Consider the following 26222-nt stretch of genomic DNA (forward strand, 5'->3'; position numbering starts at 1 on the left):
TGTTCAATGGCAACCAATAATGTATAAAAGTAAATTTATGTCATTATTAACAGAGTATAACTCATTGTAACATCCAAGAAAATTACCCATTCGAGTCTTTAATATGAATATGATTCCACAAGTTTCTCATGACACTAGCCACAGTCACAATTACCTCAAAATAAATTCATAGTTCTTAACAATTAAATTCATGGCTTAATGGACTGACTGTGAATAGAGAATAATAACGAGACTATCTATTTTAGGATAGCAGAAAGTCAGAAGACCGTTACTGCTACAGTCTAAGGTGACAGAAAAAGACCTCTAATGTAAATATGTAAATATTCACTGTAATTTATTAAGAAACTGTATGTATACTATGTAATTTCGCATACGGTCTAACCGTTCCCATTTTGGAGGATAAGTTAGTTACTGTTTTAGTAGCTTCATGTTTTTTACCGTCTATTATCTACGAAAGCAAGAAGTTCGGGACCATTTAGGGTACCATTAAGTTTAAAAATAAGATTTATATTTGTATAGCTGTAGATTATATGCTTTTAGTATTACAAACGAGTTTCCACAGCATTTTAAATCATTTATTTATTATTATTGTACTTCTGTTTATTTAAATTCGTTTAGCTGGCATTAGTATTTATAATTATACTTCAGTAAATCATAAGCATCAAGTAATTTTGTTATGAGTGGGAGAAGTTTAAATGAACAAAAAATATTTAAAAAAAACAAATTGTAGACTTTATTATGGTGTCAATTTTTATGATAACTTATCAATGAAGTTTCGGAACGAAATAATAACCTTATATTATATCTGACATATGTCAGTTTACAGTATTGAAGGCTCTGTGATTCTACGACAGCACTCTAGATAAACTGTAAAAAGAAGACTTACGAATTTATGTAAATAATTCAGAATAATATAAATAATAATGGCTATTAATAAATTACATTAATTTTTTAAATTAAATTACAGGTTTCTGTAATTACTAGAGGACGTTAATGTGCTTCGTAGAGCATGAATTTTATAACGATGAATAATACGACCAAAAAAACATTCACAATTTTACCTCAAAGGCATTTAGGAGAAACGGAGAAATATTGTTGTCCGATTACCGTGAGGAATTATGAGGAGTCCTTAAATTTAGACATATTAATTGTTTCGAAACACGTTTTAATGCCGCTACAATACTGTGGAAGCCTGGTTTCCATAAATTTGCATTTAATGAATATTCCGTGGTCCCGAACTTTTCAGATACTGTGTATATTGGATACCAATGAATGTTAATGAAAATAAAAGAGGTTTAAATGGAAACAGAATCGTTTTAATTTATTCCCGAGTGTGTATCCTTAGCATGACATAAATGGACACGTGTTAAAAGTAAATTAGGTGGCGTGGAGGTGGTAGAGTGTCACGTTCATTCTTGTATACTTTACTAGTTTGGTTTGATGCATTAAAATTCGAGTTGTGTTTACTTCTGTAACTTCTGAAACAAAGAAAATATTCATCTATTTAACACTGTCCAATGGTCCAAATATCCAGTGGATTTTGTGTTCGACAATAGATGGCGCTGTTAGGTACGTCGATTTCGATTGGTTGTTGACTGTTGGTTAATTGGGAGATATTTCATGAAAGGAACTTCATTGGATAAATTTCTGGAATTTTTTATTAGCACAATGGACATTACTTTTGATAGTGATGTAATCGAAACATATTTGAATGTCACTTTAGACATAATCAAAACAATATTGCGTTTGGACTAGACTTGGGCCTGTCAACATGACCGTGAATCAAGACTATTCTGGTAGATCAAAATATCTAAATCGCAGCGTCAAAACTTTTTTCATTACCACTCTTAAAATTAAAATAAATGTTTAACTTTTAGGCTCTAGGAGTGTAAATATTACAGAAATTAATTCATAATTAGAATTTTTTTTTAAATATTAAGTCTCTATTTTACCAACAAAGGTTAATTTTGACTGGAGCTACTGTTTAACGTGTGCTCCGAATCACGGTCCTCGACGTTAATCCTACCGACTGACGAGTCACCAACTTAGAAATCATCCCAGAAAACATCCGCTCTTACCCAGCCTGGTTCTTGTCGGATTTTTCACTCTTGCCTAGGACAATCACAAATATTAAACAAACACATACATTAATTTACGACCATGCCCCAGCAGGATTCGAACCCGCGACTATCGCAACAGCAGGAGGACCGTCCTGTCGCCTTAACCACCCCACCAACCAAGCCGGCTCTATAATAAATTGCCGTATAATAATTTTAGTAGAAACCTTAATTTTTAAGTTTGACAATGAAAACTGTATTTTTAAATATGTGTGCGTTGCTTTTTATGTCACATATCTTAAAAATTATTAACTCTAATTACACATTCTCAAATATTCATCCTTTTTAGTCTAAAACACATACATTTTGAGTATTTTATCTTTTTCTAACAACCAAAAAACATTTTTTTCGGTTATGTTAGTCATGAAAATTTGCCATTTTCTAGTTACATTACTGCTATTTCCATTCAAATAAGCTCTGGTTAACAAAGATTATTATAGGAATTATAAATAATGTTACTTTGAATTGAATGGTAAAATAACAATTTTAATACAACCTTTAGTTATTTTTAGAAGGAAAAGTGCATTAAAAATGAGTGTATCTCTGCTTATGCCATATATCTATTAAAAAATATAAATTTTAAGACAATTAAATATAGATTATCGTTTGTTTCACTCTAAAATATATATATTTTGAGAATTCTGTATTAAGTCGTATGGTATTACATTAATTTTTATACCAACTTTAATTTGTGAAACAGGCAGTTAAAAATATATTTTTAAATCATGAATTTTGTCACATATGTTATCTTAAATATTATAAATTCTAAAGTTATATTCCTCTTAAAATTCTATAATTCAACTTCATATCAACTTTAATTTCTTGTCACCCCAAAATACATATATTTTGAGAGTTTTATCTCCATGGAAAATAACTTTTTTTTCATATACAGTCGTGAAGGTTTAATATTTTTTCCATATATTTTTTTTTGTTGCCATTTCCATTTAAGTGATTTCATATTAATGAAAATAGTAGGAATTATAAATAATTCTATAGCATGTCGAACGGTAGTCACATTATTTTTTTTATATATATTTTAAAGTCTCCTTTTTACCAATGAGGGTTTATCTGGACTGGACCTACAGTTTATCGTAGGCTGCGAAATAGGATCCTTGGCACTAAGCTTACCGACTGGCGAATCACAACAAATATTAAAGAAAAATAAACATAAATTTACGACCATGCCTCAGAAGGATTCGAACCCGCGACTATCGCAAAAGTAGTCCCCTCTTTTTTACCACTGCGCCAACCAAGCCGGCAGCCAAATTAATTGTTATACGAGTTTGTAAGTCTAATATTTGTAAATTTTAACATAGTTCGACACAATGTTTCTCGATAGCGAACTTACGGTCCGACTTATTATAATTCGATAGCCCTGAAAGTTAAAAATGAAAAGTAAAAGACGTTCATTCGGAAACAAAATTGATTTATTTTCGTTCCCGGATATCTATGGCGCTTAAAATAAATGTACACATCTAAAAGGTATATTAAACACGCAAAACGGTGTCGAGTTTATCCTTTTTTACACTCGGGACGATCGGAATTCGATGGCCAGTCGCAGATGTGGGAGGTGGTATGGTAAACTAATCCCGTTTGGCATGAGAACTCATTGGGTTTACCATGATCACATCGGTAGTACTGAAACAAATAAGAACGTATATGAGTTTAGTCATTAAGCGTACACATTCGATGACAGAAAACACCACAAATAATGTATATTAAAACCGTCTGATGTAAGATATTATAAGACTACCAAGATGTAGAATATGATGAGAGTATGGATGGTTAGTTCAGCACACGCGCACTTAAATAAAATGAATAATATTCATTTCAGTTTCATTCAATTCAATTTGGTTTGGTTATGATTGACGTTTTTATTATTTACATACCCACATTTCATTCAGAGGAAAATTTTGCTAAGAATATTGTTTCTCCTTGAGAAACAATTCCTCATTATACAAATATGATTATCAATATTTTATTGCAATATTAATAAATTTAAAGTTGAAAAACAACTCAAAAATCATTCCATTTGTATCCATAGATACTTATGTTGCTCAAATTTTCTAATATACCTTTCTTCTTATATAAATTAAAATAATATAAATAAATAATTTTAAAAGAAGTTTTGAAAACTTTAAAAAAAAACACACAAAACCAAAATCATAAATATGGTAACGAAGTAACAGCATCGATATACTCAATTACATATATTATTGATGTATTTTATTTGGTTTTTTCACATTACCAATGTGCTGTAAGTTTTTCTTTCATCTAGTAGCACCTATATACTATGCATACTCAATATGTAGAATATTGTTTGCAACAGTATCGTATCCATTCCTTACATATTCTTATCAAATATGCATTTTTATAGGTCATAGATTTTTTAAGGACAACTAATGACACTGATGATAAGTGACACTAATGTTGTTATATGTAAATACATTTTCTGTCGTTATAATTTTTATTCATATTTTTATTTTACTTGCGTTTTTGAAATAAAATTATCAAAATGCCTTTAAGCATAATATAGCCAATCATATACTATATCTAACCTAGTTTCTTCTTATATTTAATTTTTGGCGAGTTATGGCTTGGATAAGCTTTAGAAAAGAAGTTTATAGTTAATGTATGACAATGTTTGGATACATGTAAGATTGTTAAATCTTTCAAAATTTGCATGGAAACGTTTAAATAATATATACCACTTAATCTGCCCCATTTCTCGGACATTACTTCTTATATAATGCTCTGTAATCTTGTATTATTTCATGCTATAAAAAGTTAGCAAAACTGGGTAGTTGATAACGACCAGATGTTTTTTTTATGTAAGGTCTTGCTTCTTTGTAATAAATGGCCAATTATTGATTAAAAAAGATCTAACTAATTTGTAATACCATTAATTGCAACAATACTTCCATAAGTGTATTACGTACCTTTGTACAGTCTTGATGCGGCATATAATCTCCTTTGCAGTCAGTGGGATAGTCAATTTCGTTTGATGGTACTGATCCCAAGGAAGGTTCAGGTGCCTCCGTCGTAGTAGTGGTGGTACTGGTAGTAGTGGACGAGGGTTTTGGTCGTTTAGTCGAAGTGGTTGAACTCGTAGAAGCATCAGGTACCCACTGACCGGGCTTGGGGCTGGTGGAAACTGGTTCGGAACCATCAGCGGATGCTGTACTGGGTGGTCTTGCCCACTCAGGCTATGTAATAAAATATATTATTAACATTATTTTTTTAATTTTGTTACGTGAGTAATAAATATCAACGTACGTAATAACTAAAATAATTGATTACTAAAACAAAATAGTACTAGTAAGCAACTAGTAAATAAAATGTAAAACAATTACTATACTAAATTTGCTATTTATATTTTGAGTCTTGGAAATGCTAAGGGTTGTTAGGCTCCATCTGACGTTTCCAGTTGGAAATGTTACCTTTTTGACCATAACATTATTCAGAACGTTTGGTTATTTCGGCACAACTTTAAAAAATTGAATTACCTCGTGAAATTTTCCTGGGATGAATTTTTACGATTTTGACATATATTATCAACACAGGAATAACGCTAGTCGGCTTTTGACGTTTTGCTTTACTTTTTTTTTGTTTTTTTCGCCATTGTTGGTTCGCTCAGCTTATTCGCTTGGAAATTATATTGCAAGTTCATCATGTGATTGACCATAAGATTGAGCTAACCATGGGCATTAGTTTGATGAGCATTAATAATGCATGAGTAATTAGCAGTAAAAATATTTGTTTACGTTGAATCTCGCATAATTTGAAATAAACTAAAAGAGATGCTGGTGCCAGGTGATGCAAAGTAATTCTGCTGAAAATAATTCGTATGCGAAGCAATTCGAAGCAAAAGATGCCTTTGGCAACCGTATCCTTAGAGAAACCTAGAATGCGGAATTCTGAATTGCATATCATTCAGAATCATCTGTTTGCCGGAAGTGCTTTGTGGAATACGAGAAAAGAAGTTCCATTCCATGAAGAACCATTCTTCATCATGCCAATGCAAGCTCTCACACATCGACTGAAATAATCATATATTTCACTGACTCCCTATAGCCCTGATTTAGTACCAAATGACTTTTTAAGAAGAAGAAATTCAAAAACTATGTTTTGGAGATATCTCAATCGGAATGGAGAAAGGGTTACGAAAATTTGTCCAAGTGTATTAATATATATGTATATATATATATATATATATATATATATATATTATATATATATATATATATATATATGTATATATATGTATATATATATATATATATATATATATATATTATATATATATATAAAAAATAATATATCATATATAATATTTTTTAGCTATAAAATCGGCGAACAATGACATTGGGTTTACTGTGGTTTTTTTCTGTGTGAAAAGAAAGGATCTTGCTAAATCGGACTAGGCTGGCACACGTGCGTTAATAATGAGACATTTTTTCCACTTTCCACAAGAGTAATATATTTTTGAACACAAATCCCATTTATTTTATACAGCGATTAATTCAAGAGATTGAATATTTCATACAATCAAAAGCATCAATTCTAAATTTACCGGGTTTTTGTTATACGGCTATTGAATTACTTTTTTAGTTTATTTTATTCAAGCTCGCAGTTGGTTAAAACGACAGGATTAAATTGTTTTACAGCGACATTTTTCATTATTTTTTTAATAAAGTTTCGTTTATCTTTTATGCTATAACATTAACGAAATGTATCAACAAAATGGGCTTATCATCAAAAATATTTAAAACTGCTTTATGTACATTATTACTTATGATACTTATATCTTTATACTATATTTATTATGTTTATGTTCTACATTAAAATTGCTTAATGATAATGTTATTTTTTTTTCAATTTGTCAATTTTTTGGCCTTTTTTTTACCTTGAAAGTATCGTCAAGCTGTGTTGCCTATTTTAGTTCCTTCTTCATGGCAAGAGTCACTATATATAACACCAGAAATTATAGGGCCTCATAATGATTATTCATAGATAAAAGCGAAAACAATTGTTTTGTTTTTTTAGTGTAATGTATTCTCTTGCTAAATTTTTAATTTTTGTTTTCATTTGACCATCAAAAGCGTGTGCGAAGGAAATGTTTTATGAGAATGTCGTATGCGTAATTTTTGTGTCTTAGTAGTATTACGGCATTAGGCAGCGTAAATATTAATATCAATATCAACTCTTTTCTAAAAATTGAAAAGATAAGGTTTCTAAATATCCTATTTAATTGAAGAAATGACAAAAATCATATTTTAATATTGTTATCAATTAATTTTACATGACTTCATTGGCTTAGAAGTACTAAATTGTTTTAGGAGAAATATCATGAGCTTGATATATGTCAGCTTTCAATATTTTTGAACTTTCGCAGTGGCATACTGAATATAATTTGACTTCGACTAGACAGCGATCAAAGTGATATCTGAGATATATAAGTTTCATAATGGACATTTGAACATTTTCGTCCAGCAAATTGATTTTAGTGGAAAATTGTCCAGTCATTTTTTTAAAATACTTTGCAGCTTTTAAGATTTAAACCCTTTAACTGTAACATTTAAGTGTCCTTGGAGTTTATAACGTGCATATTTAGATGAACTGGGAACGAGTGCGTTATCCTGTAGAACTCCTAGAGTGTCTCAATATCCCAGTCAAAGTTTTCAAGTATGAATCAGGTTTGCAGGAGTTTTCGATATAGGGAACTTTGAACGTTGTTTCACTAGATTCCCTGCAAGATGTTTTGGGCTTTTATAGCTCTTATGTGACCCAAATAGAACAAGTTATATATATATATATATATATATATATATATATATATATATATATATATATATATATATATATATATATATATAATTCTATAAGGAGTTTAAAAGTACTATGAAAACAGCCTTTCGATTCTGAACTGAGTTTGTATCCAGATATCCGCCATGGGAACATCTGTTTCTTCAGATGCAAAATAAATTTCAATCATAAATCTACTTCAAGTTATTACAAACAGTACAAAAAAGTACATTAAATATTTCCACTACTAATACAGCTTAAAAACCTTTGTTAAAACTAGTGAATTAATCAACATCCTGCTATTTTTGCCATATTTGGCTTCTTCTGACTTCTGGTTGAAGATAAGGGTATTGAAGTTCAGGCAAACTATATTTTATTCTGATAATTCTACGTCAGTTTAAAAGTATAAATTGTTTTAAAATACTACTTTTTTGTCATGCTCATAAACCTATTTTTACAACTATACATCAATAATTTTATCTTTGTTTCCAAGAAATCCCGATCATCTACTGAATAAATTTTCTTTTAGATTGAAATTGAAGTTGATAAAGTTCTCGTATTAATAACGTTCAATTAAAATAAGAATATTAAAGCCCTTTATTAATTATAACCGTTAAAATCCCATTCCGACCGGCCAACAATCCATAAAGTTATGTTTATCTTTTCATTTTCTTTTCGGCGATTATTCATCTTCTCTTATTTCTCCCTGACAAAAACCGTTTCCAGAGATAAACGACCTCATAATTTCGAAGCCTTTAACGTCGCGGGATTGTTTAAATTCAAGCGCTAGACAAAAATCCTTTTACCAAGTATCGAATAATGTTTACGTTTCGGATAAACCTTTCGAGGCGGTATCATAAAAACCCTGCGTAACGATATTGACCCTTTATGTGCTCTAAAATTGAACGGTCCTTTAAAAAGCTGTCAGGCCAAAATGGAATATCGGAACGATATGTCGGACAAATACTCGTGGCACTTTGTATCTGAATGACTACTGAAATGTGTTATTGTTGAGTAAAATGCGATTTCGGTGGCAGAACTTTTGTCAAACCCATCTAAAAATGGTGTTTTTTTTATCAGTAGCGGCTCGTGACAACTCATGAAGTAAATTTACAGAATTTTTTAAGTATTAAGTGTTTGTATGAGTTCTGATTATTTTTTCTGTTTAAAATGGTTTTAAAATTTTCCAAAACCTTTTCCCACATTTCTGCATTTTTAAAAAGAAAAAGTAATGCTGCATCGTTGTGAACAAGTGGTTTTCAGAAGGTGCTATGCCTGATGAGTGCGCTAGGTGCAACAGAACTTCAGATTCATTGAAACAGTGTACGTCTCACAACAATATGTCGTCCTGTTGGCTCAATTAACGTTGGTGGATATCTGCGGTGCCAGTTTTATTCGGTTTAGTGGCTCACCATGCCCTAGATCATTGCTCACCATGCCTTACTGATCCCAGACTAACCTATGACACGGAAACCTCGCGCTTGTGTTGTCGTAGTTGAACCACTTTTTCTGTCAGTCACAATAGTCAATTTTGATGGCAATTATTTTCCCTCCTGGATAGTTAATTTGTCATCTGTTAAGTTATCTTTAGGAGCGTGAGCCAAGGATTCATTGTCTTCGAATTCCAGGTGTACCAGAAAGTTATTGCCGTTTTTTTTTTCGGAAAATATATCATTTTCAAGAAATACGTCTTTAGACCAATGTATGGTTGAAATTGATTATTTGTTGTCGGTCGGGATTACTAACAAATGTTTTCACCAGGTTTTAATAGTTCGTAATCCACCATACCACTCTGGTTACACCAAACACAGAGCATTGTCTTGCAACCAAAACGATTTGGCCTTGGAGTCAATCAGTAGGCTCTCCAAGAGATAACCATGATTTTTTGAGCTTTGGGGTTTTCAAAATAAATACACTTTTAATCACCCTTCACTATTCGATGCAGAAATAACTTTTACTTGTCATTCAATTGATGTGGCACCTATCTTCCATTCCATCTTTAGGATTTTCCCCATTACTTGTAATCAGTCGATAATTGTTTCTTGTAACACATTTAACGCTTCTGTCAATTTTTTTTTGAATTTGGTTTGAGTCTTCATCCAATAACTCTTTAAATATCGTATATTCAAACTTTTTGGTCTATCAGAGCGTTATTTGTCTTGAACATCGAAATCATCATTTTTGAAATTTCGAAAGCACGCCTCACAAATTTTTAAGGTTAGAGCATGCCCACCGTACGTTTCTACCAACAAACGATGACCTTCAGCGGCTCTACGCTACTGTTTTACGCTACACAAAACTTGACATTTTCAAAGAATATATAATGGTGTTACTGCAAAATACAACAGGTATAGCTTTGAAACTTGATGTCACTAGAGTAAAATGACATATCTGTTAAATCATGGCATACTAACTTAAACCTAGCGGTACACTTGGTATTTTTGTACTTGGTACACTTGTTATATAATGGCGCAGCATTACCAAAAGTTTCTAAAAATATTTGATTGGGTTTCGCAGTAGATTTCTTAAAATTTAATGAATGCCCAAAATGAAATTTTGATGGGTTCCGTATACAGACTTCCGAAAACTGTTATTCTATGTAGAAAGGTTTATGCTAATACCATCAAATTTGACAGTTTTTTATATTGATGAATTTTTGCTAATAGATATCGCTACTAAAATTATATACAAATATCTAACATTGCTTCTCTTGCCTCTATGAATTTTTCATTTATTTTTCCAATATTTTTGTTATTCATTAAATTCAACAATTATATATTTCAATTATTAAGCGAATCAAGGTTGATAGATTAATTTAAACATCTAAATGCAAATTTGAAAGCAGTTGTATATTATATAAAAATATTTTTAAAAATGCTTTGAAAATTGTTAAGTTATAACGGGTCAGCAATTATTGCTATGCTGTGTGCATTACCTCACAATATATATATTATTTGTATATTACACAAGAATTCTTAGGAGTTATTTTATCCTATACAAGATAATCGAATACAGTCGTGTTGAACGACTGCTCATGTGGAAAAAAATTCGAGTTTATGAAGTAAAAATTATTTTTTACCACTGCGATATATTTTAGAAAATAAAAGAGTAAAATATAGCACTTGAGCAACTATATACAATTTTAATTAAATCGTTTCATTTTAAAGACAATGTTTTCATTGAACTTTTTAAAAATAATATCAGCTCGATAAAGGTAAAATATTTTTTTTACATTTTGTTTCTTTATTATGTTGAGACCCTTTTATGTCAGATTATTAATAGCTGATGGACCGGCGTTCTCTATAATATTCTGTATTATACTTTTTTCCCAATATTTGTTTCCCATTAATGATAAAGAGGGTCCCCAATTGGAGCTGTAATTTTAAAATCATTGTTCAATGCTCAAAATTATACATAATATTGTCTGACAATAGAAAGACTCTGTTTCTAACAAAGTTTTTTTAATAGTCAATGTTATAAGTGTTTTTAAACTGTATTTGGTGCCGTGATATAGTTAAACACTTGTTCTTGATGCCAATAACTGTTAAATTCGATAGTATGAGATTTTTCTACATAAAATGACAGCCCTTCCTTTATTATTATTTAATTAATCAATATACACAGGCTCTAATCATGGAATGTTAAACATTTTTCGTCATTTAGTAGTTTTGTTGTTTGATTTGAGGAGATCTGCGGTCGAAACCGTCAAAATTTATGGTGAATTTTTTTGTATAACAACTAATTACTATATTAATTGGTAGAAAACCCACCTCAAATTCTCAGAGATTCAAAAGAACTTCGTCCTTAGCAGTTGACAAATATACTATCACACGATTTTGATATGAAAAGGTGTCAAAATAGATCGCTGTCAGACTAACATCGTTCTTTCGAGTTAGCAAAATATGATGATAAATATATTGGCTAATAAATATTTTTTTCAAAGTGAAAACCGATCAGAATATATGCAAGTACCCAATAAATTATTTGTGTAGTATATATGACAGTCTTAGTGTATGTAAAAATAGCAATGGAATAATATATTTTTAGATCAGACTTATTCTTACTAATTTATATTAACTTATTTATTCTTTATGTGATTTTAATGTATTTGATATTTTGCTGTATTAGTCCAAATATAGTACTGAATAAGAAAACCTTTTTGAAGTCCTTTATATATCCATTAGTGGAAGAATATTCTTAAAAAATATAATATCCTGTCAATAACATGATAAATTTTCTGCATTGCAATACAACAGGATTGTATTATCTAGATTTATTTACAGTTTATCAATCATGATATAATTTTTACAGAATCAATTTATAATTAAGTTAATTTACCAAATATATGTATTTATCGTAATATATAATTCAAATTGTGTCATTTACATAAAGTATTGTTATTAGGGACAAAGGTTTTAGAACTAGTCAAACTATATTTAGGCACAAGATTGTCAATTTGGTTTCAAGTTGTACCAAGATTTTAACAGTAACCTAAAGCGGACAAAGAATAGGGATATAAAATAATTTTTTCGAACTTACTCTTGGTGTAGTGGTGATGGTAGGTTCAGGAACAGTATAGCCCTTCATATTTGCGTGCAAAATATGAAGAAGAACATTTTTAGGACCGCAGATTCCCTGGAAATCATCCAAATCTATAGCCCAGACCATAGCGCCTCCATATCCCTTGGATTTAATGAAGTCCATCTTAATCTGAATACTCTCGGGATCCTCATAACCAACCCACTGGGTTCCTGTAACAATAATACGTATCATAACAGTACTGGTTCAGTGATTTATTCCTTGTTCACCTTTGTAAGCGTATGGTACCATACCGTACTCATCCCATTTCTTCGTCCACCCATTCTCTCTGTTATCTACCTCGGCGCAGATCTAATCAAACAGAATTCATTAATTATTCAAATGATCTGGGAATCGTTCATCAATATTCCGAAATCTCGTATCTAATCCCCGTAACTGTTTATCTTGTTTGAGATTGAATATTTAATTAATATTCGAATTGAACAATTTTATTATCTAGATTAAATTAACTGTACGTTCGGATCAAGAAACTGTTATAACTTTATAGCTGCGGAGGACAATTATTTTTTTATTGCTGTTTACTCGTCCCAAATGGTAATTATTACCATACGGTGTAGGTTTTGTATAAAGCCGCGCAAGTTTTACGAAAGGCTTTTATCTAAAAGTTTAATATTCTGGAGGAAATTTTAATAAGCACACAAACTAGAAATTAACTTAAATATTATTCTTTTAAAAAATACATAACGTTTTTTGGCTTTTATGTAGCGACGCACGGAATTAAGTGGGTGTTATTTTAAAAATTTAAAAAACTTTTATAAAACTTTGATATCGAAAAACTTTTAACGACATCAAGACACATCGAGAATACAATGGTAGGTTTAGAGCTATTAACTTTTATGTATATTATAGGGCAGACCATGTTATAATGACACAACATAAAAGGGGTATTCTAGTTTATAAACTTGAAAAAAATGTTTATTCGTATTTTAAAAATTTTCTCAAGATATTTCAAGTATTTAGTAGAACTTGATATATCGTGTCCACCACTCAAAAAAAGTAGTTTCGAGAAAAACATGTTTAAAGTTGGTTTTCAACTTTACAGTTTAAAGTTTCGATTTTAGATGCCACGTGACTAAAACAGCTATTATCTCCGAATATAATTGAAATTTTGAAAAATCTTAAAGATATGTTATTAAAGGGTTAAGCTTTGAAACATAGAAATATAAAAATTCGGGTTTTTCAAATTTATAGACTGGAATAGCCCCTTAATAAGAAAGAAAATAGAACAAAAACTTAATAATTATCCGGTGTGTAGATGATAATATTGTTGATAGATTCGCGTAATTTAAAAGATATTTGTTTATAAAATTTGACGGTATTGATGCTTAAATATGGATAAGATACTATTGTCCTTTATTGATACTCTACACCCCACGTTTAAATATAATTTATACAATCCGGCAACATTGAGAATTAAAATAAAGTAAAAAACGTCTCTAACTTTTAGTTTATTCTTGAGTTATGGCAATGTTAACATTTGATTCTGAATCAGCTTTATTAAAATTTCGTGATGCTGAACTTCCTGGTAATAGAAAATTTAGTTTCCTAAAAAGTCATCAAAACAGTTTTGATTTAACATCGCGTAAGACAGCTGATACATGGGTTAGGAAATTTGAACACGTTTAAGATTTTGAGCACATTTTTGATAATGAGACAATCAGGGCTATATTTAAAACTGTTCAACTGATAATAGCTGACTCATGAATCAACTGAAGCACACCTAAAATGCTAGAGAAGTAAATAGCAATTATAAAAAAATCATTCAATAACAAGTACTCTATAACAAAAACGAAAAGTTTAAAGACATTTTTTACTGAATTTTTCATAGTTGGATGCAAAAATAGATATTGTAGTGGTTTATAAGAAGTGTTATATATATTTAACGAAATATGTTGAGGACCACCATTAGTTTATCAAAAGTCAACTCTAACAAAATTCAATCATTCAAAGCAGTCTGTAACGCGAACATTTGATTTACAGGCGAAACTATTGCCAAAGCATCTGTGATGCTCATTTAATTCAAATAGTTTCAGGGTAAACATACTCGAACTAAAGTTGTTTTTTTCTAAATATAACATTTAGCTACAGTTAGTATTATGGATAGGGGTAATTTCGTTTCGTACTATTAATAAAAATCCAAAAAGTAGTTTTGTGTTGATTATGGTTCACCGTATAATTAAATTTTTACCGAATTTTTCATTCATTAGAGAAACATTAGTGATTATAATTGAAAGCTAAACCATCGAACGATATAAACCAAACGTTAAAAAAAGAAATTAACAGATAGCTTGCCCTATAAAAAGAGATATATTTATTTTATTCATTGTTTTTATGGCATAACGTGTATGACTTAATTTTTATAGATTTGTCACTCATTTTTTGATATAAATTTATTCTTTAAAATATTTTCATCAGAATCATCTATTAAGTCACATTCAAAACTTATTCAATATATGTTTTATCTATTCTTCTACTACGGCATGCTGAATTGACCAAAATAAATGATAGTCGGATGGCGCCAAATATGATTAATATGTTGTGTTCGAGTGAACTTAATCAGTTAAAGAAGGTTTTCTGAGAAGCAAAAAAGCGTAGCGTAGGGCTATGGCATTTTCTGATGAAGTTGCTCGTACAATTTGTTCAGTTGTTTATAGTAGCGTTTCTCGGTTCTCGTCTAATCATTTCAAGAACTTCGTAATAGAATATCATTTTCATGTCCACAAGAGGTCATGTTTTAGCATTGATGTTGCCTAGTATTTACGAACATCGATCCTCAGTATTTTCACAAAAGGATTTATTGCTGTTAAGTAATACATTGACCTAGGTTCTAATCTGTCAATGCATGTGAGTTTAAACTTTTTGATTTTTTTCTCATTTGATGAAGGCTCTTGGAAATAGCTGTTTCTGTGACTTCTAGCTGAGCTGCAAGGACTTGTTCTGAATACTTTAAGCCCCCATCTAACAGAATAACTTAAAATTCCACAATTTCAAGGTTTTGTGTTTATCTAAAACGCTAACACAGAAATCGCCATTTCTAGAACTTTTGTATCAATAAATAGGCGATTTAATAGATTTAACAAAAATAAATCTATTATTTTTACATGGAACTAAAGGCTTTATTTAACATACTGATCTGATTTAGCTCAAATTTGCTTCGTTATGTTCGATAAATTGTCAACAAACTCGGACAGTTTTAGGCGAATTTTTCAGCAGCGAAATAGTTCTCTAGGGATAGAAACTTGTGGTAGTCACTCACGTAGTGTAAAGTTGGGACTACCTGCCTTGAATGTATAAGAACCTCGAAACCAAGCTCCAACTCCAACTATTGGAGTTTTCTTCATGAAGTACATTCTTAGTAGTCTAAGTTGGCAGCATCTGGGTGACTTCGACCTTCAAATGGCCCCAGTGCAGGTTAGAATTAAGAACTTGGTCATAAGAGATCTGCTCATAATATACAATTTTCCAAATCTCGGCTGAATCACCACACTTTTCATCGCCAGTCACCATCTGCTTCAGAACTGAGTCCATTTTATTGAGATTCAGCGGAGGATTTCAGACAACCGCCTCCTTTCTGTATTCAGCCCTATCTAAATGGTTCACACGGTATTTTGTGCAATGTTTAGCTGCTGTATAATAGAACTGGGGCTTATATGTTGGACGGACTCGGCCGTTTCCATGATTTTATCCACAGTTTTTTAACAATGGACCTTCTAGAGGTGCATCTTTTACATGAAAATTACGGGAAAGGCATCAAGGCAACCAAAAGTGCGCTTGATACACTATTACATCACACCAGAACCATAAACCATATTCACATTTTCAGCCGCGTAAAATATAATATATTTTCTCTTTGCTGTGGCCCACCTGACATTATTTTAAATAAAATTAAATCAATCACAAAACTGTAAAATATCCGATTCCTCAAGCAGAATCAGCTAAATATCTTGGAATCCATCTTGACGGTAGATTAAATTGGAAACATCATGTTAGGCAAAGAGAAAAACACATTAAAACCAAAATAAAACAACTATACTGGTTAGTCGGAAGATATTCTCAACTTGATCTAAAATCAAAGAGGTTGATTTATAAGGCAATTATAAAGCCTATTTGGATCTATGGGGTACAGATATGGGGTTGCACTAAAAATTCAAATCAACTAGTCATCCAACGCTGTCAAAACAACGTTGTTCAATTGATTACCGTATCGCAATTATCGCTACGTAACCAACGAAGAAATGCACGATGACCTGGAAATGAAATGGATTTGAGAAGTTAAGCAAGATTTTGCCTTGAAACATGAAAGAATATTACTAATGTGGAAGCAATACAACTGCTGGATAGCGTGCAGGATGTCAGGAGATTGAAGTCTAGTCTTGTCACTAGTCTTGCTTGTGAATTAATCCAAGTACAAGTGATAATATAGTAAGTATTTATAACTCAGATTGTACTAAGCGTATCTAATAAAGATGTTATAAAAAAAAGTAAAAAAAATAAGCTTCTTAATACCATCAGTTTATATTATAAACTCATCAGAGATTTCAATTTATTAAATACATATTTAGGAAAAAAATATGGATTATTTTTACTAAGTAGGTTACAAATTAATTCTGGTTCTTTAAAAATATGTTTGCTTCCTAAATTTGTTTTGAATACAATTTTGCGCTTGAAAACAAAATCTGTAAAGTCATAAAGTAAGCTAAGTATATTCCAACTGTTGTAGGATAAAATATATTTAGTTGCAGTTATTTCCTAACAATAATCAGAGCAATTTTAAATAAACAATCCATTCAAACATCAAAACAAAATTATTATTGAAAACCGTATTTATACGGAATGTGAAACGCTCTATCCCAAATCACTACTAACAAGCATATATTTCCATTTCAGTTAGCATACATTATTCCCCAATAAATCTAATTACTACTTAGTCTAATATATATAAATATCTATAAATCATACAGATCGATACACAGCAACTTCGATTTGTAGTTTCTCCACTAGGTTTGAAACAAGTCTCTTAAAACGGTTCGCGTCATCGGAAAATCCGCGGAAAACTCACAATTTTTTTTTTGAAAGAACCGACGTAACCGCAGACCGATGGCAATTTCTTCAAAACGTTAAATAAACACGTTCCAACGAGTTACGAGGTAATCTTGTTCGCCCACGGAGTTTCAGAAAAAGAAAACATAAATTTAAAATCGTTTTTAATAAACGTAGAATTTTTAGATTGTAAATTATTTTTGAATATTTAGCTATGTCTAGTAAAAATGTTAATGGATCGTACCTCGTAGTAAGCTAGCATTCCTGTGGCGTTAGTGTATGGACCTGGATCGCCACCACCTGCTTCTTTGTTGATGTAGGTTCCCAGATTATAGTTGTTGTTACTCTGGCTCAAGGTGAAGCTTCTTCCGTAGAATGGTACACCGACTATCAGTTTCTTCGGCGAACATCCGTAATTGACCCATAAGAGCAAACCGTCATTCTGAAATAAATATACAATGAAAATCAAATGAAGCGTTCAGAAATCATGTTTTGAAGATACCTCATTCGCAATGGAATAAATGCTTTGAAAATTGGTTTAAGCGTATGCAAAAGTGTATCGATCATCGTGGCGAGTACTTTGAAAAACAATAAAAATATATTCGCAGCTTAATTATTTGTTTTTTTTTCCTATTCCCGAAATATAAATAGTGTAGTTCGTATAATGCATCCTTGAACTAAGAATACCTGGATGCACAGATAGTAAAAATGCAGAATTGTTTTAACTCTAAGAAGTATTCGGCTGTCTTTTATTATGACCGTTGCCGCGTGTTTTGTTGTTGTAAGTTGGGGTACTTTTAATTTCAGAAATGAAGTCCCTTTCGAAAGAAGCTATGCAAACGGCGATATACTTTTATTATTGGATCAACTAGTTGATAATTGATCCAAACTCCACTAAAATAATAGTTACTGAATGCAAACCTTTTAAGAGAGGATTAACTGAAGTAGTGCAAAGCGATACAGTACTTAAATAATGCAAAATCTTATTGTCTGATTAAAAACAAATATGTTAAGCGCCGTCAATTCTAAAAATTTTTAACTGCTCGGAGGGGTTCGTTTCTTTAAGGAAAAATATTTTGAGTACGTATCCACCAAGCCTTCAACAAATACATATTTGAAAAATCATTCAAAAGGCTCATCATAAGTTCTTTTTTTTTCATCTCATTTGCTTTTAGGAATTTGTGAAGAAGATGAGCACGGGACGCTTTAGATAATTAAGTAAATTAAATTATTCTTTACTAACGGGGAATATAATATCAGTAGTTGATATATTACAACTTAACTCTATACCTTTAATTCCAGATATTCCTGATATGATTCCAGATATGAACTAACACAATGTTATGTTATACCATAGTATATATTTCAGGTTTTGACCTGTTGAAAACTTTCGAGAAAAGTCTATAATCGTAACTTTTGTTTGCATTCAATTATGAATAACTCAGTAGACCGACAAGCTGAGACCGATTTTATAGAGGTAAGCTACCGGCCCGGTAATCTTATGCCCCAGACTCCAACAAAATTGTTTTATTATACTGTTAGTAGGTCTTTGAGCTATCCTTTATTTTATCCCGTGATGTTGCCACGTCTCTAATATAATACATTTTTGTCAGATACAAATAAGCAAATTTAAAACCTTTTACACCGTACACAATGATCTTCCAGAGAAAGACTCAAGGCTTGTTTTCAGTATAAGAAAACAAAAAGAATTCTAATAGATTCTATTAAATACCATTAATACTAAAAAATAAGAAAGAGAGAAAAGACAGAAAATATTATATTATACTCATATTTTTTAGATATATTTATTTTATATATTTCAGTGATTTTATTTAGCAATTTTTTTCTGACATTAAACTGTTTTTAGGTATATATCATTGGTGAATAAAATGTGACGTTAGAGCTGTTACCTGTGTAGCAAATTTTATCAAAGAACCAATTCCTGTAATGGGCCTCTATTCTGATTTCTCTCTGTTATTTTATTAATTAATATAACCATTTTCTATATAAACTAGCAGACCTGACAGACATTGTCTCGTTCAAGCGTCATTTTTCATACCAGGCGATCAAGTTTACTAATAGTTTTAATTATTTTTGAACACAGCTGGGGCAAATAAATTTAATTATTATGTAATATTAAGAAGTCATCAGTAACATGTATTTTCTATTTTAAATATAATTATGGAAACAAATAGTTTATATTATTTTCGCATATTAATTGGGCCACAAATTCGCATATATTTCTATAAAAATAATTTATCTAGTGGACTTAGGGGACAAAAGCCTTAGTTTCATTGTTGGTAGTTATTACAATGAATCAAAGGTACATATTTTTGTTTGTTGCTACAAAAATGGAGTTTCTGGGTATAAATTTATAAACACTCCTGGCTCAATAAACAGTAAAAAAAAATGTTAACAAAATGGTCATATTTTAAGAGTTTAGCTTGTCAGTAATAACTTACAATATTCTTTGAAAAATAATAAAATAAAGCACCGTGTTCAATAAAATTGTGACTTATGTTAGGTCGACTATAAATATATTTAGACAAGAAAGAGAAAAAAATATTACAAAAAATGATAAGCGGAGAATTAAGTAAAATTGTCATATTGAAATAAAAGATGATAAATATATGATACGAGTAAAGTAACTTGTTATTTACAAAGAAAGCTTCAGTATAGTATATTTTTATTTCAGGCGAAGAAAAGACTCTTTTTAAACAACAAAAACAAATTTTTTTTGAAAAGGGAGTGTAAACTCCGAGTACATCAATGAGATTCAGTTACTTGTAGCGACAATGTTTAAAGCACTTCACAAAGTAGATTTATCCGAATAACACGAGAACAATATCATATAAGCTGTCGCAAAAAAATCCATTAGGTGTAATGGTCTGGAGACAGCATACCACTGATTTTTATTGATGATTTTATTGTCTGTTACTGTTAGGAAGGTATAGAAACACTCATAAAAAGGGTCCATTAATATGGCTCTAACAAGATTGCTGCTGTTCGAAAAACGTAGGTCTGATAAAGATACAAATATGGTTATATTGGAGATATATGTTAGATTACGAAAGATAAATCATTTAATTGTTATAATTTATTTTATTAATTGTTATATTTATTATGTTTAAGCAGATAGTTCGAGAAATCTCGAATAATATCCATCTTATTTCCTGATAGAGATACAATTTTCTCCAAAAATCAATGAGACTGAATTCTCGCCTAATTAATATGAAAAATTAGCAATTAAAGAAAGAATGAACTTTCTTTCCTTCTGTTAATAGCTGCGGAAACAAACCCAAATAATCTTTGAAACCACTGCTCATGGACGATAAAATGTGGACAGGATTATTCAATAGAAAATTATATCAAATATTGAGAGAAATTAGCTGAAAAGTTTTGATGTATCCATCGTATAGACCCACCCTTACCCCGTCCAACCACTTGTCCATTCGGTCCTCTTCTCCTTATGCTAAAGATGGTTTCACAAGGAGCTTTTGAAATCGCTTAGCTTCGTTAATACGAATAAAACGAAATAAAAGCCTACAGACCTATATCACTGCTGCCAGTAATATCTAAGGTTTTTGAAAAACTTCTGTTGAAAAAAATAAAACCGATCATAGAGAGAAAAAATTTATAACAACACACTAGTATGGGTTTATTAGCAAGCACTTAACAATTGACTAGGTCCACAGAATAATAGATGTTATTGAAAAAGGATACGAAATTAAAAAAGTATGCTCAGCTATATTCTTAGATGTAGCACATGCTTTCGATAAGGTTTAGCATGAAGGCCTTGTTCATAAACTACAACAAATATTACCAAAACAACACACCGAACTATTAAAATCATACATTACAACCAGAATGTTTGGAGTCAAACAAGAAGAAGCTTACTCTACAATAAAAAAAACTAAAGCGGGTCTACACAAGGAAGTGTACTGGGATTAATACTTTATCTACTTTACACTTGTGATATACCACACGAAAAAAAAATGGAAAATATCACGATGGCTACACTTGCTGATGATACTGCGATTACAGCTGTCGGAGAAAATAGTGAAGAAGCCTCACGAAAATTACAACAGACAAGTGACAATATAAATAATTGGACACAAGCTTGGGAAATAAAAATTAATGAAAGTAAAAAGTAAACAGGACACAGACACAAAAGTATCAAACCATCTGATGTTGTGTAGTGTTGTGCAGTGAGGTACATATATTAAAATATACAGCAGTGACATGTATAAATATTATTTCACCAGAGACTGAGATAGGGCCGATAGGTCCTCCTAGTTATATACCTAGTTTTAAGTTATCATAAACACAAATTGTAAGTTAGACTGAAACGACTAGTAACCAAGTATTAATTAAATAATTAAAAAAAATATGTTTGACATAAAATAAATCTTTAAAAAATTAATTATGGATGGATAAATATCGATAGTTGTAATTCAAGTGATAATGCAAATATTGAAAATATAAGCTTATGTCGGTAACAGAACATGGTAAACACTAATACAGTCCCTTTCATAAAACAGTCCAATACATAGGAATGCAAGGTATATATTATCATAATCGATATATCGAAATAACTTGATATTTACCTTATATTTATTTACTTATATTCAACCATCGAAGATAAAAGCAATATCTTTGATAGCCTATTTCCTTTTACTTGGTGTCTACTTGGAGTTATAGTGGTGCGTTTGGTATGTAAGCCATTGCCACTTTGCCAACAGATTGGGACACCTTACATCTCTCGCCAAGAGATTTATGGCGCTTCTAGAAGTCGAATTCACCTTTACCTTCATCCTCTGAAGATCTGGATGAAATCTATGCGACCGAAGATTTATATTCCGAAATAAATTTCATATTATTGGCATTATTTTCGTACATTCGTCAAGTTTCATAAGATGTAGGTTTTTGAAACAAGGTTGTAGCGATATCTAAACTATTTCTTTTCAACGAAGCTTTTATATTTAAACTGTAACATTTATCTTTAAATCACGCTATGCAAGAAGTGATCCTTAGTTCGTTGTGTTCAATCGCATAAGTATACTCGAATCGTAAAATTATGAAACTAAAATATTTGATAAAACCTTACCACATTGAGCTTTTCATATGCCCACTGATCATGAGGCCTCTTGTACAATGCACTGTGCGTATCAGCAAAACCAGCCCAGTTTCCACGCAAATCGTACGTCATGACGTGTATGGCATCCAAAGTCCTGCAATAAACCTCACGGTAAAACCCCATTTTCGTATAATCATATACAGAAACCTACTCGCAAAGTTCAGGCACATGATATCCCTCATCCAAACGGAACTTAGCAACCGGCACCGCCATAGTGATCTCCCAGCCTTTACCCTGCTTCTCGAAAGCTCGTCGTAATTCCTGGACAAAGTAAAGGAAGACGTTCTTGTCGGAAAACTTACCGCCTCTATCCGCGGCTCCCGGGTACTCCCAGTCCAGATCGAAACCATCGAAACCGTATTCGTTCATGAAATCTATAAGATATTATGTTAATGTCTAATTTTGATAATTTCGGTACTACTTACTGACGACGCTATGTATAAAGGAATCTCTTCTAGACTTTTGCGCCACCATCGCCGAGTATTTTTCACCTCCTTCCGCCCATCCCCCTACAGCCACCATGAATTTAACGTTGGGGTGTTGACTTTTGAGGGCGGAGAAATTCTTAAAGCCGGTATCCATAATGTCAAACTGTAATAAACAAAATTGTTAATAACATTTTATTTAATATACAATATTGCAAACATGTTGTATTTAATTATATTTTTGTTGCTTAATTACTCTTAAATAGAATAACTACAGTAATCTCTAATATGTTATGAAATATTTTCCAATAGGTTTATCATAATTATATTTTCTAATAGTTAAAAGCACTACTAAGATCAAAAATTGCATTAAATTATATAAAATTATAATAAAACAGAAATATATGGCCACAGCTTGTTGTTGCTAATCGACGTGACTATGTAGAAAAAGAACAAAATCTTAGACAGGATTATTAATATTTAAATAAATCTGTTTGTTTTTCTTTGTATATTTTAAAGTCTCCTTTTACCAACGAGGGTTTATCTGGATTGGACCTACAGTTTAACGAGGGCTCCGAACCACGGTACTTGGCATTAAGCCTACCTACTAGCAAGTGACCAACTTAGAAATCATCCTAGAAGACATCCGGTCGTACCCAGTCTGGTTACTGGCGTGACTGGGATCATTTTCCTTGTCACAAATGTTGAACAATCACAAATATAAATATACTACCATGTCCCAGCAGGATTCGAACCCGCAACTATTGCAATTGTAGGTGGACCGTCCTTTCGTCTTTACCACTACGCGGACCAAGACCGCAAATGTATTGGTATGATGCAATTGTTTGATGACTGCTATAAGACAGTGTGGGGGTAATGGATAAGACTGGGGATAAGAAATTCGATTTAATAAGCCATAGTTTATTATTGCCGTCCAAGAGATCCGATCCCGGACGAATCAATTGTCGCAAGAAAATATTTGCTTGTGCATTACCTCACAGTAAAATTTAAAAAAAAAAACAAAAGAAACAAGCCACATATCTCAAGAATATGTATCTAAAATCATTGAATCCAATATCTAGTTTATTCTCCAGATTTGATTCCCTGTAACTTTTATCACACCTCTAAAACAAATTTGGCAGAAAAGTATGTTCATGAAACGAAGGCCTATATCTAAGGATCGTTATAAACATGCTGAAGTTGAAGGAAATTCTATTATAATATTATAAAATTCTATTATAATCTATTATAAAATTCTATTATCAAGAAAATAAGGCAGGTTAACTTGGGATTGGTAATTCCGCAGTTACTCGATAGATTTCGGGCAAAAGTATCGTAGCTGAAGCTGTAAGGTTACAAAAGGAGGATTAAATATGCTCAACGACCCATATCCATAAACTGTTCCAAATAAGAAACATTCATATTTTGAAAAACACCCCTAGTCTGTGGATTCCCGACACATGTATCATAGTTCAAGGTGTAAGGCCACCAAATACGGATTTCACTAGCTCAGCCGTATGCTATTAGGAGATGGAATCACCAAAGCTGGGAAATGATCATAAAGGGATACTATGGAAATTTGGGTAGAGACAGCGACACTTCGAATATTTTCAAAGGTTTACTGGCGGACGAAGGTACAGGCGATACTCAAACATAATTTTACGACACTCTAGGTTGTCCAGACGAAATAACCTCAACATATATCCCAGTGGAAGTTTCTTTAGAACAGACAATTCATGATTTTTTTTACTGTCTGAATGGTGAACCAATGAGATGGATTTTCGGGGTTTGTTTTTACCCTCGGTGTCGCTTTGTATCACCGTTTAACCAGTCTCTTCTTTCCGTTAAATAAAATAATATTTTCAAGTAAATTAGTAGTTTTTGTCTTCTAAACCCTTTCACAAATTACAACTTACATGTTATAACTTAAATTCTTGAAACTTATTCTAATAAATAACTACCTCTGTGAGTCTGATCGGTCATAACAAACGAGTGTACCAGATGATGTGTAAGTTTCGAAATAATATTATATTAAAGGAATATTTAAAAACAATATTACAATGTTAGTTAAACAGTATACGTACCTTCACATATGTACCTTCACATATTACTTCCAATTTTAAAATATTTGACACTTTTGCTGCCACAATAATCAAAAATTTGAGTGAGAAGTTACGACCAGATAATTAAACTAAATAAACAGTGTGCAAAAATTAGCAGAAGTCAAAAGATTATGTGCTGGGTATATTGCTAACTTTATTGATTAACTATTAACTAATTAATGAACAGCAGAGTAAATTTTAAGTATCCCAAGTGATGTATCCAATAATTTGTAACAGATATTTCCTATTAATTAATCAGTGTTAGTGTTCCATGAAAAAATCTCATTTTTCCAACGTCGAGCTATTTCCACTGAAATATGACTTTAAGCTTCCAAAGCTATAAATTATGTTGTTTTATTTCTCCGAGCGCTCATTTCTTATTCATGTTCCTCTGCGGCCGAATATGAATTCCTGCAATGTGCGCCTTTTAACGGTGGCAGCGACTTTAACCCCACCAAACAATGGGAATCTTGTTTGTGTTTCTCTCGGTTTTTCCTGTTTTAGTTTTGTATATGTAATGAGGAGAGGACATATAACTTTGTGCGCTCTGGTTCGCTGGTTCTTTATTTAAACTAAATATTTATTCATGAAATTCGTTATAGAAACCACCAAGTATTGTAACGACTGGTAACTTTAAACTTTTATCAATTATTTCGAAATTAATTTTTAATGTTTTTTTTGATAATAAAATGTAAAAATTTGTAAACATTCTTTAACTTTTCGCAGAACTGAACTTCGTAGGTTCATATAAGTTTTGTTATCTGCTTGTATAGCAGCATCTTATTATATACAGATAATTCAGATCGTCTAAATAACCAATACAATTTTTGAATCCTAGTTCAATTTCTCTTCATTTCTTTTTAATGTGATTCTTCCAACGAACTTTTGACTTGGGGATATAGTATTATTCATATTTATTGGCATATGAACAGTTTTATTGTATGTGAAATCAATATGGACTGATATATTCTCGTATCCATGGATTTATTTGTCTCAT

General features: G+C 31.3%; 2 protein-coding genes across 2 annotated transcripts in view; one reads left to right on the plus strand and one right to left on the minus strand.

The window, feature by feature from the left end:
- Nucleotides 1-418, plus strand: part of LOC143195090 (G-protein coupled receptor dmsr-1) — a 60457-nt gene extending 60039 nt beyond the window's left edge. The window contains exon 4 of the mRNA XM_076401950.1: nucleotides 246-418. Within this exon, the coding sequence (XP_076258065.1) occupies nucleotides 246-285 (40 nt within the window). The 3' untranslated portion in view covers nucleotides 286-418. The remainder of the gene's footprint in view (nucleotides 1-245) is intronic.
- Nucleotides 419-3526: 3108 nt separating this feature from the next.
- Nucleotides 3527-26222, minus strand: part of Cht5 (Chitinase 5) — a 48543-nt gene continuing 25847 nt past the window's right edge. Inside the window, exons 4-11 of the mRNA XM_076401807.1 lie at nucleotides 23124-23289; nucleotides 22850-23072; nucleotides 22669-22792; nucleotides 17806-18003; nucleotides 12731-12812; nucleotides 12462-12673; nucleotides 5057-5323; nucleotides 3527-3755 (exon numbers count right to left, since the gene is read on the minus strand). Of these exons, the coding sequence (XP_076257922.1) occupies nucleotides 3630-3755; nucleotides 5057-5323; nucleotides 12462-12673; nucleotides 12731-12812; nucleotides 17806-18003; nucleotides 22669-22792; nucleotides 22850-23072; nucleotides 23124-23289 (1398 nt within the window). The 3' untranslated portion in view covers nucleotides 3527-3629. The remainder of the gene's footprint in view (nucleotides 3756-5056; nucleotides 5324-12461; nucleotides 12674-12730; nucleotides 12813-17805; nucleotides 18004-22668; nucleotides 22793-22849; nucleotides 23073-23123; nucleotides 23290-26222) is intronic.

This window comes from Rhynchophorus ferrugineus, unplaced genomic scaffold (genome assembly GCF_030347505.1).
Source record: "Rhynchophorus ferrugineus isolate W39M unplaced genomic scaffold, kcgeb_rfMv2 rfM4, whole genome shotgun sequence".
In the NCBI taxonomy this organism is placed as follows: Eukaryota; Metazoa; Arthropoda; class Insecta; order Coleoptera; family Curculionidae; genus Rhynchophorus; species Rhynchophorus ferrugineus.